The sequence below is a fragment of the Panthera tigris genome, chromosome B1, assembly GCF_018350195.1.
Source record: "Panthera tigris isolate Pti1 chromosome B1, P.tigris_Pti1_mat1.1, whole genome shotgun sequence".
Classification (NCBI taxonomy): Eukaryota; Metazoa; Chordata; class Mammalia; order Carnivora; family Felidae; genus Panthera; species Panthera tigris.
In genome coordinates, this window is record NC_056663.1 from 164,133,631 (window position 1) to 164,154,155 (window position 20,525).

The window sequence follows — 20,525 nt, forward strand, 5'->3', positions numbered from 1 at the left end:
ATTTTACCAAACATTTAAAGAAGAACTGGGGCACTTTGGTGGCTCAGTCAGTTAAGCTTCCGACTTTGGCTCAGGTCATGATCTCACAGTCCGTGAGTTTGAGCCCCGCGTTGGCCTCTGTGCTGACAGCTCAGAGCCTGGAGCCTGTTTCTGTGTCTCCCTCTCTCTTTGCCCCTTCCCTGCTCACACTTTCCCTCTCTCTCTCTCTCTCTCTCTAATAATAAATAAACATTAAAAAATAATAATAAAAAAATAAAGAAGAGTTAATATGTATTCTCCTCAAACTATTCCAAACAACAGAAGAGAAAGGAGAGCTTACAAAGGCATTCTATGAGGCCAGCATTTCTCTGATACCAAAACCAGACAAAGACACCACACAAAAAAAGAAAATGATAAGCCAGTATCCCTGATGAACACAGATGCAAAAACTCTTAACAGAATAGCAAACTATTCAATAATACATTAAAAGGATCACTCACCAGTTTGCAAGGATGGTTCAATATTTGCAAATCAATCAATATGATCAACCACATCAACAAAATGAAGAATAAAAATCATGTGATCATCTTAATAGATGCAAAAAACCATTTGACAAAATTCAACATCTGTTCATGATAAACACTCCCAACAAAGTGGGTTTAGAGGGAACATACCTCGACATAATAAATGCCACATGTAAAAAAGTCACAGCTAACATCATACTCAATGGTGAAAAACTGAGAGCCTTTCCTATAAGATTAGGAACTCTCACTACCTTTATTCAGCATTGTACTGGAAGTCCTATTCATGGTAATCAGAAAAGAAAAGAAATAAAAGGAACCCGTATTGGTAAGGAAGAAGTTAAGCTGTCACTATTTGCTGATGGCATGATACTATACATAGAAAATCTTAAATCCTCCACCAAAAAGCTATTAGAGGAAATAAATAACTGGTAAATCTGCAGGATACAAAATTAACCCCCAGAAATCAATAGTATTTCTATACACTAATGAAGTAGCATCAATAGGAAAAATTAACAAAACAATCCATTTAGAATTGCACCGAAAAGAATAAAATACCTAGGAATAAACTTAACCAAGGCAGTGGAAGACCTTTACTCTGAAAACTGGAAAACACTGATGAAAGAATTGAAGATGACACAAACAAATGGAAAGATATTCCATACTCATGAATGGGAAGAATTAGTATTGTTAAAATGTCCATATTATCCAAAGCAATCTACAGATTCAATGCAATTACTATGAGAATACTAAGAGCATTTCACCTAGAACTAGAAGAAATAATACTAAAATTTGTATAGAACCCATAAGACCCCAAGTAGCCATAGCCAACTTGAGAAATCAGAACAAAGCTGGAGGTACCACAATCCCAGATTTCAAGATATACAACAAAGCTATAGTAATAAAAACAGTATAGTGCTAGCACAAAAATTTACACATAGATCAATGAAACAGAATGGAGTTCAGAAATAAACCCATACTTATATAGTCAATTTATCTATGACAAAGAAGTCCAGAATATAAAATGGGAAAAAGTCTCTTCGACAACTGGTGCTGGGAAAATGACAGCTGCATGCAAAAGCGTGAAAGTGGACCACTTACTTACAGGATATGCAAAAATAAACTCGAAATGGATTAGAGATCTAAATGTGTCACTGATACCATAAAATTCCTAGAAGAAAACATAGGTAGTGATTTCTTGGAGATCAGCCATAGAAATATTTTCCTTGTGTGTCTCCTGAAGCAAGGGAAACACAAACAAAATTAAACTGTTGGGACTACACCAAAATAAAAAGCTTCTGCACAGTGAAGGAAACCATTAACAAAACAAAAAGATCACTTACTGAATGGGAGAGGATATACACAAATGATATACCTGATAAGGGGTTAATATCCAAAATACATAAAGAATTTATACAACTTAACACCAAAACCCCCACAGAAATCCAATTAAAAAATGGGCAGAATGGGAAAGCAAGCTGGGACAGCCACTCTGGAAAACCGTATGGAGGTTCCTCAAAAAAATTAAAAATGGAACTACCCTATGACACAGCAATTGCACTACTAGGCATTTATCCAAGGGATACAGGTGTGCTGTTTCGAAGGGACACACGCACCCCCATGTTTATAGCAGTACTATCAACAATAGCCAAATTATGGAAAGGACCCCAATGTCCATCGATGGATGAATGGATAAAGAAGATGTGGCATATATATTCAATGGAGTATTGCTCGGCAATCAAAAAGAATGAAATCTTGCCATTTGCAACTACGTGAATGGAACTGGAGGGTATTATGCTAAGTGAAATTAGTCAGTCAGAGAAAGACAAATATCATATGGTTTCACTCATATGAGGACTTTAAAAGACAAAACAGATGAACATTGGGGAAGGGAAGCAAAAATAATATAAAAACAGGGAGGGGGACAAAACATAAAAGACTCTTAAATATGGAGAACAAACAGAGGGTTACTGGAGGGGTTGTCGGAGGGGGGATGGGCTAAATGGGTAAGGGGCATTAAGGAATCTACTCCTGAAATCATTGTTGCACTATATACTAACTAATTTGGATGTAAATTAAAAAAAAAAAAAATAAAACAAGTTTAAAAAAAAACTGTAAGCAAAAACAAAACAAAACAAAAAAAAAAGGGCAGAGGACCTGAATTATATTTTTCCAAAGAAGACATACAGACACATGAAAAGATGCTCAACATCACCAATCATCAAGGAAATGCAAATTATAACACAATGATACATCACTTTACAGCTGTCAGAATGGCTAAAATCAAGAAAACAAGAAACAGTAGTGTTGGTGAAGATGTGGAGAAAAAGGAACCTTCATACACTGTTGGTAGGAATGCAAACTGGTGCAGCCCCTGTGGAAAGCAATGTGGATGTTCCTCAAAAAATGAAAAAAAAATAGAATTACCATATCATCCAGCAGTTTCACTATGGGTATTTACTCAAAGAAAATGAAAACACTAATTTAAAAAGGTGTACGTACCCCTATGTTTATTGCAGCATCATTTGCAATAGTCCAGATATGGAAGCAACCCAATTGTCCACCAATAGACAATTGGATATGATGGTGTGATATATATACACAGCGGGATATTATGCAGCCGTAAAAAAGGATGAGATCTTGCCATTTGTGATGGCATGGATAGACCTAGAGTCTGTTATGCTAAGTGAGATAAGTCAGACTAGGAAAGATAAATACCATATGATTTTACTTGTAAGTAGAATCTAAAAACACACAAAAAAGTGAATAAACAAACAAGCAAACTAAAAGTGGAATGAGACTCTAAATACAGAGGACAGACTGATGGTTGCCAGCGGGAAGTGGGTGGGAGGATGGGCAAAATGGGTGAATGGGATTGGGAGGCTTCCTGTTACCGAGTAAGTCACAGGAATAAAAGGCACAGCATAGGGAATATAGTCAATGATATTGTAGTAGCATTGTATGGTGATAGATGGTAGCTACATTTGTGGTGAGCACAGCATAACAGAGAGAAGTTGCACTATGTTGCACAGCTGAAACTAATGTGACACTGTATGTCAATTACACTAAACATTTTTTTTTTAAAGATTTAGGTTTTCGAAAGACATTGAAGGGAAAATTGAAGAGTTGGAAAGTTACAATATTCTCCCTAGATTTTTATTTCTTTAGTTATAACCTAATAATGAAGGGCCATGTGACATAGAAATGTAATTTATAATGTCACTGGGAAGCTGGGGTTTAATGTCTTCCTCTTCCATTTAGTAGATGTGTGAGTTTTGGTCAGATGCTTTAACTTCTCTGTAAGTGGAGGAATATAATTTTTATTCATTTCCCAGCATTGTTACGAAAGTCAAATGAAAAAATTTGTGAAAGTGTTTTTATAAATGACAAAATTCATTATTAAAGGAAAGAATTAGTTTTTACTATAGTCAAAAATTGACTAAAAATGGGGTTATCTGTTTTAAACTCTATCCATAAGACCTAGAATCTTTGTGCAATGATCCAGTGCCATAGTAATCCCATAACCCATAACCCCATAAGCCTATTACCCAGCCATTGCTACAGTGTATTTCAGTTGCCAGTATAGTTGCTGGGAAGGAATAAAATTGACTCACTGTTGGATTTGCAATGTGATGGCAGGTTTCACATGACTTTTATGCTTAGACCGAGTGTTAATTTCAGAGGCTTTCCATTTCTTATCAGAACTAAACTGGGGGCAGGTTATATTGCCATCACATCCTTAGAAGAGTCGGTTTATGCCCTGGAGTACTTTATTAGAGATTGAGCTGATATCTGCTTGAAATTATATGCAAATGTATAAATAATATCTAAACATATATATGCAATATTTATTTTGCTATGTTGGGAAACATTTGAAAGAGAATTGTGGCTATATTTGATACTGAATTATTCAGTCCTTTAACAAACATTTATTGAGTGCAAGGCAATCTTCCTTGAATAAACTTGGCATTGAATAAACTTGGCATTGAATAAACTTACCCTCCTGGACCCCACAGTTCAACGAGAGAGGAAGGCATTAAAAAATGATCACGCACTTAATGCCAACAGAGGTAACCGATGTGGGAAGAAACAGTTGCTAGGAGAGTTTATGACAGGGGCCCAAAGCTAGTTTGAGTTGAGAGCAGACTTTTCTGATGGAGTGGCACTTTAATCTTGAACTCCACAATGGGGACAATAAGGGTGTTGGAGTAAGGGAGTGACATGTTTGATCTGGTAGAGCTTTTCAAAGGTGCCTTTGGCAGGTATAGGGAGAGAAGGTTGAAGTGGGTAGAGTATGTGTCAGGGAGAAAAAATGAGGGGGGGTATTGCAACATTCCTACAAGTGTGGTGCTTTGGGTTTTGGTTTGCGCTGAGCTTTGCAAACCATTGTTCATCCTAATTTAATTGCATCAAAGTTATGGTCCAAAAAAATCTCATTAGGATGCTCCCTATCTTCTTTCCCAGGCTGTTGAAGCCTTGGTTTCAAAGGCTGTTCCATACATCCACATCAAAAATACATTTTGTTTGTTTTAGGCATAAGCTTATTATGAGTGGTATGAGGTAACATTCCTAATTTTCCTAATACTATGAAAGGACTATGTGGTTTGTTTGTTTGTTTTTTGTCTGGCGATGAAGAAGAAAGAAAAATGATAGTGGTGAAGATTGTCGCAAGTATGGTAAATAGGCCATTTTTCTTGAACTCAAGAGAAATATTCCTTACAAAAATGCTAGATCAGCTAAAGATCATTGATTAAACTTAGAGTTTTTCTCTTAGCAAATATCTTTACAGCTTGTGGCTTTTACGAGAATTTGGAATTATAAGAATTTTAACTTCCTAATTTATAATGTTGTATTTTGACTATCACTTTAACCTGGAAAAACCTCCCAGATCCTTATTTCCTTACACCAAAAAATTTAAGATCCTCTATTATCCTTTATGACCTGACTCCGCATTTTACTTAGTTGAGCCCCCAAATTCATTTAATAACCCTGGCCTTCTGGTACAGATTCAGGGACATAAAGCTTCCAAACTTGAGAATAGTTTTCTTTAACCGCTCAGGTCTGAGGTTATATGTAATGTCTAAAGCTTTTTGAAATGGGAGTCTAAAGCCTTACACTCGAAGTGTGGTCCATGGGCTGGCAACATCAACATCACTTGAGAGTTTGTGTGAAATGCAGATTCCACGCCCACCTCCTGCCTTTGCCTTCCAGCAAGATCCCCAGGTGATTTCTGTGCTTGATCCAGTCCTCAACCCACTGCAATCTGATCTTCCCCTCTTTCTCTTCTTGTCCTACTACTAAATATTCTTACTGAGGCACTGAGTGCATTGTATGGTGGCCTCACTGAGGCGGTGACTTTTTATCCAATGCACAGCATTTGAAACTGATGTGTGTTTGAACAAGACTCTGAAATGAAGAACGCGTGCTTTCTCTCTGTGTTTGTTTACACCAGCTCACAAAGAGCATGTTCATTGTTAGTTGGTGCCAGCAACACTGTCTTTCATTCAAGTAGGGTCACGTGACCAGATATACTCTTGCCCAGTTTTGACTCTCTTCCCAAAATGCTCTTCTGTTTGGCCTGCATATTATCATTTCTGATTTTTCTTCTATTTCTGACTATTCTTTCTCTGTCTCCTGGAGCTTATCTTTCTTTACCTAGCCATTAAATGGTTGGGGTTTCTGTCCTAGGCTCTCTCTCTTCTCACTTTACACCCATGACTCTCTTGGAAGTGTCATCCACGCCCATCCATGAGTTGCTTCATCATTCACACATGCAACAAATATTCTTTAAGGCCTACACTGGTGCCAAGCATTCTCCTGGGCACTTGAGATACAGACATGCATAGAACACCTTCCTACCTTCAAGAAGGCAGACAAGAAACAGACAATTGCTCTTGAATATATGTGTGATACAAACAGTGTGTGCACTGGGACCACAAAGATCAGATTTGTGGGGGTCTGACAAGGCATTCTGGAGGAAATGCTTAGATTGCTCTAGATTTTATACTCAATGAATTATAACAATAACAATAACGAAAGCCAGCTCCTACAAATTCTATTTTTCATTCTCTGTATTAGTCAGGATAGGCTATGCAATACTGTGTAACAAAAATAACCCTAAAATAATAGTGGCTTAAAAACAGCAAAGGTCAATTTCTCACTCATGCTGCATGTCCTTTGCGAATGACATGGGGGCTATGCTCATTCAGGGACTAAACTGATCACCCAGCCATCATCTTGCACCTGTGTAGTTATTGTGCCAACGAGAAAGAAAAAGAGCACTGGAGATTCTTTTCTTTTCCTCAAAGGGGTATGATATGGTATTATTAACTATAATTGCCATGCTGTACATTAGATCCTTAGAGCTTATTCAACTTATAACTGGAAGCTTGTGCCCTTTGAGCACAACATCAGAAATGTCCAGAGACAGAGAATGAGGCCAGAGAATGTGACCCAAGCATATGTCTTAGTGAATGCGAGAGACTTGAAAATATTTGATGAACAGCCTTAATGACTGTCACCCTTATCTCAGTGGAAGGTCCCTTCATACACACAGTAATTCAAACCAGAAACCTTGAAGTGACCTCTGACTCTTTCCCTGATGAGCCCATAATTTTTGCCTCTTCCAAATGTTACCTGAGTCCTCACTGCTTTTGTCTTGGATCAGACCTTCCTCTTTTCTCACTTGGACTTGACCCCTTTCCATCACCATGCTGCTGCCACAGTGATCATTCTAATGTGCCACCCTTTTTAAGATCCTTCAAAAGTTCTTCATCACAAGAACAACTCCAAGCCTTTAACAGGAACTCCTCTTCATAGTCTGGCTTCTTCTCTCTCTTTAGCCTTTCCTCTTGCCAGGCCCCCATGTGCTAGCCATGTTTAGTTACTTGCCGCTAGGTTTTCAGTATCTTTCTCCCTTTGCTCCAACTAGAAAGTTCTCCATTCCCTATTACTATACCTCCTTCTTCTTCCCCACAGATGCTTTGCTCAAACCTCGACAATCCGTAATTATCCTTTAAGATTTATATTGAGTATGATCTCCTCCTAAGAAACCTTTCCTGGCTTTCTCAAATGGAATGACAGCTACCTCTCTGCTTTCTGTCATCAGATTGTCTTATGCTTACCATTCTCAAAGCACTTGTATCATGGTTTGTATTTTTAGACTACATGCCTATTTCAACTATAGATTTCAACTAATCTATAAACGTCTTGATGATAAGGAGCTTTTACAAAATGTCGTGTTTTCAGCAGAGAGTAAATACAGCATTCCTGGCACATAGAAAATGCCCAGTGAATGTATTACCGCATGGCTAGAGATGTAAAGATGAGGAATTACTTTTAAACTCCCATCATAGGAAGATAATTTTTTTACATGTGTATGATGGTTGATTTTTTAAAACCTGCAGACTTTGTCCAAAGTGAGAAGTGTATATGGGTGTATATGTGTGTGTGTGTGTCATGTCCTGACTCCATTCTTGGGTGCATTAAATAACTCTTGAAAGCTTCAGTTTCCTCCTCCCTGAAACTCTGTAAATGAGAGTTAATTATAGCATCTGTTTCAAAAGATTGTTGGAAGACTAACTCAGTAGATGCTTATAGTGAAGATCCTTAGCAAGGTGCTTGTGCTGGTTTCCTATTGCTGCTGTAACAAATTGATTACTCGGTACAATGCAAATACCTTACCGTGGAGTTGTAGAGGGCAGAAGTCGAAATAGGTCTCAATGAGCTAAATTAAGGTGTTGGCAGTGCTGTATTCCTTCTGGAGACTCTAGGGGACGGTCTGTTTCCTGTCTTTCCCAGCTTTTGGAGGCTTCATGTGTTCCTTGGCTTGTGGCCTCTTTCCATCTTTAAAATGAGCAATGGTCCATTAAGACCTTCTCACACTGCGTGGCTCTGATACACAAAACCTCTCACCTCCCTCTTCTCCTTGTAAAAACCCTGTGACCATCTTGGGCTCACATGAATAATCCAGGGTAATTTCCCCCTCTCAAATTCCTTAACTAATTCACATTGGCAACATCTCTTTTGCCATTTAAGGTATGTAGGGTAGCATATTCACAGGTTCTGGGACTTAGGAGGTGGATGTCTCTGGAGGAACGTTAATTTTGCCTACCACAGTGCTCGATACGTTCATTATAAGTGACCAGTGAAGTTCAGATATTATCATTGGAATTATAGACTTTTCCTTAAACATTTTTTTTTATTTTTAATGTTTTATTTATTTTTGAGAGACAGAGGTGGGGGGGGGGGCGCGGGAAGGGGCAGAGAGAGAGAGGGTGACACAGAATCCGAAGCAGGCTCCAGGCTCCGAGCTGTCAGCACAGAGCCTGACGTGGGGCTCGAACCCACGAACCATGAGATCATGACCTGAGCCGAAGTAGGATGCTTAACCAACTGAGCCACCCAGGTGCCCCTCCTTAAACATTGTTAATTAAACAGAGCTGTGTTCCAGAGCTGATACACTTTTGAGCCAAACAACCTTGATTGGTGGGGCCTTATATTATTAACTGGGCGTGAAAGAGCCACACTTCTTTTACTCCAAAAGTAGGTTAGGTGATTCACTTTTGAAATTTTCCTTAGCCATTTTGTTATGTGGGATGCACTTAGAGTAAATGGAAATTGATAGTTATTTAAAAGTACCTAAATAGCCCTAAGGAAGACAGTTTTACTTTCGTTACTATCATTATGTACTAATGACTAACAGTTACTGAGAACTTACTATGTGCCAGGAACTGTTCCAAATGTTTATATATATATTGACTAATTTGATCTTAACAGCCAGTCCCATGAGGGGAGGGACTTTTATTTTCCTTAGTTAATGGCAGTTGAGACTTTGCCCAGTTTCGGGGCTAGTGAGCACCAGAGATGGGATTTAAACCCACGTGGTCAGGCTATAGAACCTGTACTTTTAACCACAGCACTGTAAAAATAAGAGTGTAGAAAATTCTGGGGCGAAACTGGAAGAGTGAGCTCTCGATTGTGGGCTAATCACTCTCAGCATTTTTATAGCTCACCGTGGTGTAGCTTGAGGGTATTTAGTCTTATCGAGTTCTAATGTTTGTACGTTTTAAAAAATGACCAACTGTGAGGTGAGAGTTGGTCGGTTTCCAGAGCTGCTTGAAAAGAAATTGTCCTAGTGAGTTCAGGCTTTTAAAGACAGGTCCTTAGGTTTATTCTCTCTCCTTCTTTGTCGGTTGGTCCATCTGCCTGTCTCTTAAAAATGTACTTTAGGGACGTTAACTACAGCAACTACCATGTATCATATATTACCTGTCTCTTTCTATCTATTCTGCCAGCTTGTTTTCATATGTAGAATTTAAGAGCAAGGAAGCTGAATTTTTTAGAAAGTTATTATCTCAGTGTTTCCAGTCAGTGTTTCAGAAGATGACCCCCTTCTTCTTCTTCTTCTTCTTCTGGTAATTCATTTAGCTAATTTTTTTAATATAATTTATCATCAAACTGGCTAACATGCAGTATGTAAAGTATGCTTTTGGTTTTGGGGGTAGATTCCTGTGGTTCATCGCTTACATACAACACCCAGCGCTCATCCCAACAAGTGTCCTCCTCAATGCCCCTCACCCATTTTCCCCTCTCCCCGTCCCACCATCAACCCTCAGTTTGTTCTCTGTATTTAAGCGTCTCCCTAAGCAGAGTTTGCCTCCCTAAGCAGATGTCATTAACACTTTCACCACTGTGGTTTGATGAAAAAGATAAAAGAAAGATTATTAATATGGTTAATTATTACAAGCAAAATGTTGAGAACAACTGTTGAAATATTTCATATGGAAAGCAACTCCTTTTGAATTGGATTACTCAGGGATGTAACTGTGAGGAGTTTGCATTTGCTAAATGTGTGTTGACAGAGCTGGATGCTGACTCAGAGGGTTAGCCTGCTAAGTAAGTCAACTTTATGGACTTTAAAAGTTCATCATGGTGCTGGCTTCGGCAGCACATATACTAAAAGTTCATCATGGCCACGTTAATGGAATTAACATGTTATTGTGAAAAGTCTATTTATGCCAAAATAAGGAACGGTGAGAGCAACTAATAAATGGATGAAAATAAAATTATATCTAATTGATTGGTAAATTTTCCTGTATGAATGAAATCTGTATTACATAGTCATCAAGTCTATCAAATACATTTATTTTGATCTCAATCATTTTGAAAATAAAAAACAATTACATGAAGTCTTTCATTTTGCTTACTGCATTTAATACTTACTCATAATCATACAGACAGTTTGGAGAGTATGTTACCTGCACCACATGGTCACGATTGAGTTTTTATGCTCCGACGTTTTATTTAGAATCCTTTGGCAGATGAAACTGTTGACCTTAGTTAGCTAGAAAACAGCTGCTTTTCTATTTTGATTTGTAGTTAATGTTTTCCAAGTGTCAAGCACATGTAGGGAAATTTTTTCCATAGACTGATATTAAACATTTTATTTATATTTCTTTTATTTTTAATGGTCTGTGGACTGTTTGGAAAAGTGAGAGCCAATTAGAGCATTCGCTGTAAATTCTTTTAGAAAAAAAATCTCCCTTGGGTATTTCTATAATGAATCAATATCACATTTGTTTATTTTAGTGACATACTCAATTGCAGTGCTATATTCTGGAAACAATCTGTTGTCTATTTTTACTAAGTTAAAAATACATGATCTCTTTCAAGGTTTTCAGGAGTTTCGGCCTAAAGCCAAAGTGAGGTGATTTCCAGTAATCTTAGGTTTGACTATTTTGTCGATGAATGAATACCCTGAGAAAGTGACCAGTTGATAATCTTAGTTTTAATGCCTGTATCTTATAGTCATATTTATGGTTCTGGTCAAAGATGAAGGTAATTTAGTTCCTTCTCTTAGTTTTTCTAGAATTAGAGTTTACTTTTTGGCGGGTTTTCCGAGCTAGGCTTGGTAAATATATGAGCCCTATTATTTTTATTTATTTGTTATGCACAGGTCACTGAAACTTAGTGGAAAATGTGGAGAAATAAAGGCTGAACCTAAGCAGGCACTGTTGTCCTTTGGCGGCAGATATAGAGATATGAAGAGCTTGTGTCCTGGGTACTAAGTAGCATAAAATGGTGGATGAAATTGAGAAACTGAGAAAGCCAGAAGGAAACACCAAGATTCACCACATTTCATTTATTTGTTGTGAGTCTCAGGTGAAATGGAATTGCCCTGAATTCTTTGGGTACCGGGAACCCTAGATGGGAGGCTCAGTTTCTATGCCTGAAGCTTTTGAGAAAGGAGTGGTTTCTTCACAGGATTAGGTTATTTGTGGTAGAAAAGAAACTCTCTTGGTTGTTCCAATGAAGTGGGCAGTTTCGTGAGCCATCATCTTCCTCTTTGGGTTAGCCAGGATAGAATGAGACTTGGGAAAGTAGTTCAAGAATTTTCTCAATATGTTTTTAAAAATAAACACTTCTAATTATGTATCAGAATTTTTTTTTTTTTTTTTTGTCTTTCAGGAACATTAAAAAAAGCCTATTTTAAATCAAATGGGACTGAACCTTTGGTCACCGATGGTGAAGTCCCAGTGTCTGATATTGCTCTTACAAATACGATTTGTAACAAGAGCACTGTGCCGTCTGCCACGCATCCCAACCAGCACGTTCCAGCCTGGACCATGGATGCTTCTCTCCCAGGGAACCAGAATCACAGGAACACAAGTAAGTCTGAAGGTACTGAATACCCATGCCCTTTAATGTTTGTAGAACCTACAGGTGGATTTTAAGCGTGGCAACCAAGTGTGACCACGAACTGGCCACAGAGGCCACGTTGCACTCACTTACCCAGCAACCCTAACTGAGGGTTCTGTTCCTAAACATGAAATGCCATCAGCTCGGCCATCCAGATAGGGAGGGATAAGGGGGGGAAAGGAAAACGTATGAATGTCATTCAACATTTCTGAGGCACACTGCTTGCCCCGATAGAATAGTAGTGATTTTTATGGTGGTTCATCTCTGAAAGTTTGTGCTTCTGTTTTGAAGTTTTGAAGTTACTTGTTTTGAGATAGATAAATGAATATGTAGGTGAAGTTACTTATTTTGTTATTGGTGCCTTGTGGGAAGGATCTCGGTTCTATAATAGAATGTCAATGATTGAATGGGAACTATCCCCCCCCTATTTACTTTTGAGGTGCTCACGCGTTCTTCTTTCCTTACTTCCCTCTTCTCCCCCCTTTATTGGCTGTGCAATTTATTTTATGTGATGACTGACAATCACACCTTAAGGAAAATGGTGTGTGTGAAACCCTGCTTGAGGACCAATGCCAGGTATTCCAGAACAAGAGCTGGGAGAGAGAGAGGACAGAAAGTGTGGAGATGCGACCAGGTAGATAGTGGCAGACGGTATGCTGTGGAACATGATTTTATTCCTCAATATCCCTTAAATTTTTAGTAAGGGCACTAAGCTTCCAGATTGCTGGTGGGATTAGAGTTGGGGGCAAGTGCCTGAGAGCCTCAGCTCTGATCCAGTCAGCTCTGGCAAACATAATCAGAGCGCAGTCACTGTAAGAACTTTCTCTGTAGTTGTCTTCATTCTTATTTTCTGCTTCCCCAAACAAGGTCATGTGATTGAAAATTATACAAAACTCATCCATCTGGGGTCATTTCCTTGTTTGTTCCTCCCTCTTTCATGAAAACCCACAAAAGGAATCACATCCTAGGTCTAGGACAGAGTATTGATTTTCATCCTGAGCCAGGAAGGGAAGGAGGAAGCTAAATTTTAGCGATCATGGTATATATTTGACAGTGTCTGAAGAAAAGCAGGTTATTCTATTGCTCTAGACCTAAAGAGACAGACTGTTTGGATTCCATTGTTTCACACAGCACCTACATATTAACTGTTTCTGATGCTTGGTGTTTACCAGTGATTAATACGGATTTGTGTTTATTACCTGATGGTAATAACTGCAAACCCAAAGTATGACAAGTAAAATTTGCTTTCCTCATGAGTTTTACTTTGAAGTTTTTAATGTTTTCGTCATGTTTTTTTTTTTTTTTAATTTTTTTTTTTTCAACGTTTTTTATTTTATTTTTGGGACAGAGAGAGACAGAGCATGAACGGGGGAGGGGCAGAGAGAGAGGGAGACACAGAATCGGAAACAGGCTCCAGGCTCCGAGCCATCAGCCCAGAGCCTGACGCGGGGCTCGAACTCACGGACCGCGAGATCGTGACCTGGCTGAAGTCGGACGCTTAACCGACTGCGCCACCCAGGCGCCCCAGTTTTCGTCATGTTTTAAGCCCTTCATTTTTCTTAAGGACAGTGTTTTTCATCAGAAGTGCAGAGGTAATTTAAGCAAAAGCTCAGTCCCATTAATGTGTTTGCAATTATAGCGGTTGTTATTTTCTTTTGCTAAGTGGATTTTTCTCTCTTTTGAAAGTTTTGTCATTTGTTAAGATTCAAGTAGAAGTGGCAAACACATACTGTGAAGAGTAAAGAAACATATGGTATTTGTTACTCAGTTTGGAAGCTTGATGGAGGTCTGTTCGACTCGTTTTCTCTTCCTATGACTGGAACATTGCGTGAGACGAGGAATGTAATTTGACATGTAAAGGAAATCCAGGTGAAATTAGCACGGTTAAATGGAGAAAGGTCAACACCTTTGAATATATGTCATTCCATATTGTTCATGTACTTGACAGCATTGAGCTTTACTGCTAACCACATAGACCTTCAATACACTATCTTAACTAAAATTGTTCATTGCAAGGGATTCGATAGTTTTTCATACATTTCAGTAATATTGCTAGCCTGTGATTGTAGAGCTTTTGGGGCATAGTTTTTAGGGCATAGTTAAATTCTTTCCTCCTTATATATAATTAACTGATGACGTATGCAGGACAGGCGACACATACCATTTCAAGTTATGGAACTGAGGCTTAGCTGACATATCCCAAATTGCTTGTCTAGTACGTGATAGGCATGAAATTGGAATTCAGATCCTGGGACTTGTAGACCAGTGCTCTTTCAAGTTTTGCATGCTTCTTCATTTAGTTTTATTGCTTTCATTGCAGGAGCAGAGCAAATTTTAAGCTCCAGGAGAGTCGTCTGTTTTGTTTGCTGCTGTATAGCCAGTGCACAAGAAAATATTTATTGAATGAATAAGTAAACAAACCGCAGACATTTCCAATTTTTAATATCTGCTTTATCACTTCTCATTAATAATGTCTGATCACACTTCTGCACTTAGTAGTTACTTAACCAGTTTTATTTAAAGCATCATGTAGTGCCTTGTATCACTACTAACACCTAGGAGAGAATTTGCTTTTGTCCCTCTGAAAAAATTGCTCTCTAATTAAAATGTCATTTTAAATTCCTGGCATATGTAAAAGCTATTTAAGTCCACTTCAGTCCAAAAATACAGTGGCCAGACATTCTGTTCCATCCAAATATCCTGGGTAGGAAACTGAGGACTAACCTTCTGGCAAAAGGTACCAGGAAGTAGCCTCTCCTTAACACATTTGCCCCTGGGCATCCTTAATATCAAGCCAAAGCATAGAATACCTTAGTTTGTAAAGTCTTAATCAGAATCGTCCCTGTATTACACTGTGTGACAGAGCTTTGTAAATGTATAAAGTAGGTTTTATGTGACATCTGTTACTGCTGGACTTCCATGAGCTGCATTTTGAAACCCAGCTGTGATACGGAAAGGGAAAAGGTTGATAGCTCGCCTGTTATATTTTAGCAAGGCATTTTTCTAGGTTGCCTTTTGTATTTTCACCTTTTCTCCTTGTATATGTATTGAAGCATAAACTGAATTTTAAGGAAAGAAAAAAAAAAACTCTTTGACCAACCAAAAGCATTTGGGTTAAAAATAATATGGTGGCCAATGGAATTACCTGTAAACTGATCAGGAATTGAAGTGACAAAGAGTGGGGTAATGTGCAAAAAGCTTAAGATGTTCCTTTTTCTCATCATGTTGTTTGATAACCAGATCCGTAATCTCTGCATCAGATGAGAATGCATCATATCTATCATTCACTTTAATCAAAAGAACACTTTTTGAGTTATTATCCACCTACTACAAAATTCACCCTCTAATACGTAAAATACAAGATTTTAAGAATGTATTCACAGAGTTGTGCAACCACCACAACTATCTAATTTTAGAACATTTTCCTCCATGCAAAAAAGTGTTGGGGGCACCTGGGTGGCTCACTTGGTTTTGGCCATCTGACTTCGGCTCAGATCTCACAGTCTGTGAGTTCGAGCCCTGCCCCAGGCTCTGTGCTGACAGTTCAGAGCCTGGAGCCTGCTTCAGACTGTGTCTCTCTTTCTGCCCCTCCCCCACTCATGTGCATGTGCGCGCTCTCTCTCAAAAATGGATGAACATTAAAAAAAAAAAAAAGAAAAGAAAAAAGAAATGTTGTATCCATTATTCCTCATTTCCCTATTCTCCCATCCTGTGTCCAAAACTCCTACACTTTCCGTCTTTATGGATTTGCCTATTCTGAACACTTAATATAAACAGCATTATATAATAATTATGTGGCTTTGGGACTGGCTCCTCATAGCTTTCTTGAATATGTGCACAGTCTGGCCGCCCAGGTCCCAGAGAATATATCAGAGCCATTCTAAGGCCCCTTTGGCTATCTTATTCTCCAGTTTTTCCTTTTTAGGTGTTTTGGGTCAGCCTCTTATTTCCAAGGACATCTTTGCCTTAGGTAGCTGTGAAGTTTAGCAATCGCCACACATTGTTTTTGACAAGTGCCCTGGGGATAGGGCTGTTTCCATATAGACAGTTCTGAGTCAGAAACAACAACAACAAAAAGTTCTGAGTCAGGTCAAGTAAGGAGAAGCTCTGAGAATGGATTCTTTCCAGGGATCTTCCAGACAGGTTGAATAAGGACAGTTTTCTGGGGACTGCTTTTTGGATAGCTTCAAACCCATTCTTTCTTCTCCATTGCCTCCCCCCTCAGTTTCAGGTTTTTGCAATAAATGCAAAGCCATTGGTTTTCAAGGTTACCGCAGAACTGAGGAGATGGTGATGGAAATAGGGCAAGATGAAATGCTACAAAGCTCAGAGTTCTCACTATGGTTGTCATTTTTCTTGAATAAATGTTCCTCTAATTGATGCAAGCCTTTGGTTAAATTCCAAAGTTTTGAGAAATTTGATTTTGATAATTTTTTTTCCCAGTGTTTTCACTGCTTTTACATAGGAGCATATTTCTGGAGGATCTTACTGTGCTGTTCGGGAATTGCTTCCTACCCCTCAATCATTTTTATCTTCCTTATCTACTCTAGTGCTTGTTTTTCATCTCCTCCTACATTGGGAGCTTATTTTCTTCTTTTTTATAATGCACAACTATGTTCATATTATACATATTATGCTTAAATGGAAGTATTTTTCTTTTATTTATTTATTTATTTTTTTTTTGCATAAATCTCTTCATTCCCTCTCCTTCCTTTTGCATTATATTACCCCCAATCTGCCCATGGTTAACCCATGTTGACTACTTAGTGTATATGATTTTATAGTTTTCCCCATGCTCCTATAATCATACACAAACATATATGCACATACCTGTATATAGAATAACATACGTACAGGTTTTCTTGTCATTGTTTTTCAAAAAATGGGATCACATTTATTACATAAAATGTTTTCTTCATTCAAGAATACTTTGACTAAATGTCTCCAAGACAACAATTTAGCTTTAATTCATTATTACAATGACTGAATAGCAGTCCATATTGTCATTAGGCCATGCTTTATTTCAACGATTCTCCTAACAGTGGACATTCACCTTATGTTTACTTTTTTATTTTTCTTTAGGAAATATATAGAGTCTTTCTTCTGAATATAAAATGACTTGGATCAGAACAGTGAAGCTGTCTAAAAAGCAGAGATTTATTAGCACTGATAACTTTGTACCAAAGGTGCCCTAACCACATGCTCAAAATTTGCTGAGTGTAGAAAGCTTATATACCAATCAAAAACCCTAAGGTTATTCTTTCTTCCTGGTTTTCTGTTTGTTACATAGTATTTCTATTAGCTTGAAAATGAGTTCTGCAAGAATATGAGGCTAAAAGGATCAGAGAGCATCTTTTGAAGTTTTGCCACGAGTACTATTCATCAGGCAACTATCCAAGGGAGTACTTGGGAGAAGGAGTCTAATTAGACATCAGAAATCTTTCTTTTATCCTGACGTTTTCTAATACTATTAACAATAGAACCCTAGATGTCTTTATTATATTTTTCAAAACTCAGTTCTGCTGTCCTCAGAGTAAGATACACACCTCTGTAGATTGCTGACTGTGGATTATTGTGCCTTTGGAGTAGGAATCTGTGCTTATCTGTTCTTACATGTGTAAATGTAGATGAGTGAATGGATTAAATGCATCTGAGAATTGTATCCTTAGCATTCCTCTGTTGTTGTTGGATAGTACTTCTCCATCTGGGGTCTGAGAGACCTCAGATGTATTCTGGGGATCCAAGAATTCTCTGTAACAATTTCTTAAGTATATGCTTTCATTTCAACGACAATATAAAATAGCTAATGTAAGCCTGATCTCGATAACCTGGATAACCATCTTATAACAAGTACTTACATGGACTTTTCATGCCTGTATTTGAGCTTCTATTTATGATTTATGTTGCTGCTAAGCTGCATTGCTTAGACATTTGCCACGCATCAAGAAAGGAACAGAGGCAGACTTGATATTCTTGTCAATTGCAGATCTAAAGTACATACCAGCTTCTTGTGCAAAGGGCACCTTCAGGGCAACTCAGGTGGAGAAAAATGGTGACCCACTTACTCAGCTGGAATACATTGTAGTATAAGTGTCCTAAAGACAGAAGAAACTTGTGCCTCAGCACCATGCTTTTCAGAGAATAATGTTAATATTATTCATTAATGTAATTAACTTAAATTTCATTAGTTTTGTAGTTTTGTTTCAATTTAATTTATACATACTAATTTTGTAGTTGTGTTAGATCTATAGGCATAAAGTGGTTTATATCTAATTGTATATATACTTGCATAACTTTCTTCCCGTAAAAATGCCTATACAATTTTCAGCTTGCAAAATACTGCTTTAGGGTGACAGAATGCTAGCTGTTTGTGTCACATCCCCAGAAAAAGCAGCGATGCTCTAGGGCAAAGCTGCTTCTTCTTCTTCTTCTTTTTTGACCGCACCCCCACCCTAACCCTATGGCAGAGCTTCTTAAGTTTTTAGTGCCCAGGGCTCCTTCTGAAATCTGATGAGGCCTCTGGGTACCTTCTCAGAGTATTGTTTTGGTGCTTAAAAAAAATTACACAGAATCACAAAGGAAGGCAATTTTATTACAATTCAGTTACCAAAATATTAGAAATACAAATTCATGATACAGTAATTCACATGTCTATTAACGCATTAAACAATGGTATCTAGCTATAGGCCAATAACTATAATTTTATAACAGGGATGCGTATAAATAATAATTTGAAATGTCTATAATACTTCCAGGTTGATATGAAAATACCAGATATAATTTTTAATTTGTTCTTCTACATTTGTTGCCTGCATTGATAATTTAAGTATGCTCAATTTCAGTAGGAGGTTAATGGAAATAGAAATGCTATTTTTCTCCAAATCAGATTCTTCATAGACAGTAAAAATTCTATGTATAGGCACTTGGCGGGTCTTTGAATTATGAGTAAGGACATATATTCCAGATGAAAAAAGTAGTTTTTGGTAGCTAAGAGAGTTGAAGGCCTGTTTAAGCTGCTTCATTAGGAATTTGCTACTACAAAATTTACTGTAGTTGATAGGGAAAAATCTGTTATAAAATGGCCGACAGGACTGATAGGGGAATTTCAGTCCCTGCCTAAAGACTTCCGTTTCCGGGTTGTTCTTCCCACCCTGCTTGCCGTGAGCACCAAATTACTACTAATGAGGAATGCGGAAGTAACAGACTATAAATTGTCCCCTCTGTTGATGCCCTGCACTCAGACCTCTGGAGAACGATCTCTGCCCTGGGCTCAGTCCTCTGGAGAACGATCTCCTCTGAGCCCCCCGGTGTAAAGTAAACCTCCTGCCTTCCAAGATCTCTGAGTGCCACTTGGTTCTTCTGCTGGGTGATCCAGACCAGTTTCCATAACACAGTCATGATCCTGGACACCTTCGCTTATGTACTCTGCTAACCCCCAGTGTTCGACACCAATGTTCACACCCAGTTGGTTGCCCTCCACTGTATATTAATCATATTCTTCAGGCTTAAAGAATACTTATGAGATTCAGACATGGGCTTCTGGCTAGCATCAACATCTAAGCAAGAGCCAGCAAAGCATTTGAATAATTGCTTCGTGTTCTTCCAGTTCGCATGGTAGCATTCTAGTGAAGACCGACACACTCCTTGGGAGAGAGAGAAAGGAAATTTGAATGTAACACTGGACTCTCTTTTTTCCCCCCACTCTTCCTTTTTTCTCCTCATTTCATCTTTGGATGACTGGGAAGTATTGGGTCTCTCCCAGAGAGAGCAAACTTGCAGAGGTAGGCTTTTGAAAGGGGTAATGGATTGGTGACTGGCTCACTCTCCTTTGACTACAGTCCCAGTCTTCCCTTCTCAAAGATCTCTGGGTAAGACTTTCTGACCTTCTTTCCAAAATGAATCCTGCCACATTCCACAGGTGACATATTCCCCCCAAAGCATGTTCCTGTAACACATTACAAGTCAGAGTTTAGGTAGTTATGTCAAAGGCCTGTGGCTCAAAATTTTCCTCTCCAGATTTATTATCAATTTCCTTTTCTGAAAGAACAGCCCAATATCTTTGATCTGTATAAAGAAAAAAAAATAACAACAAGGTAATACTGCATTATAATCACAGTCCCAATAACAATTCAAGGTTACAAATCATCTTTTAAAAGACAAATTCTCAGATAAAACTAAACAAACAAACAAACAAACAAAAACAACTGTGTAAGTTATTCTACTTTGGTTCTGAAAGAAAATTGGCATTGTGTATATTCTTTTGCCTGAATCATTCAATTTGCTGACTGTCTTAGGTTTTTGGTCTTTGTACAATTCTGTGTTGAA

At 38.2% G+C, this 20,525-nt stretch overlaps 1 protein-coding gene across 6 annotated transcripts in view; it reads left to right on the plus strand.

The window, feature by feature from the left end:
• Positions 1-20,525, plus strand: part of CORIN (corin, serine peptidase) — a 251,162-nt gene that overhangs the window by 34,694 nt on the left and 195,943 nt on the right. For all 6 annotated transcript variants that reach the window (XM_007075910.3, XM_042984584.1, XM_042984587.1 and 3 more), the window contains exon 3: positions 11,970-12,170. In XM_007075910.3, coding sequence (XP_007075972.1) covers positions 11,970-12,170 — 201 coding nt within the window. The remainder of the gene's footprint in view (positions 1-11,969; positions 12,171-20,525) is intronic.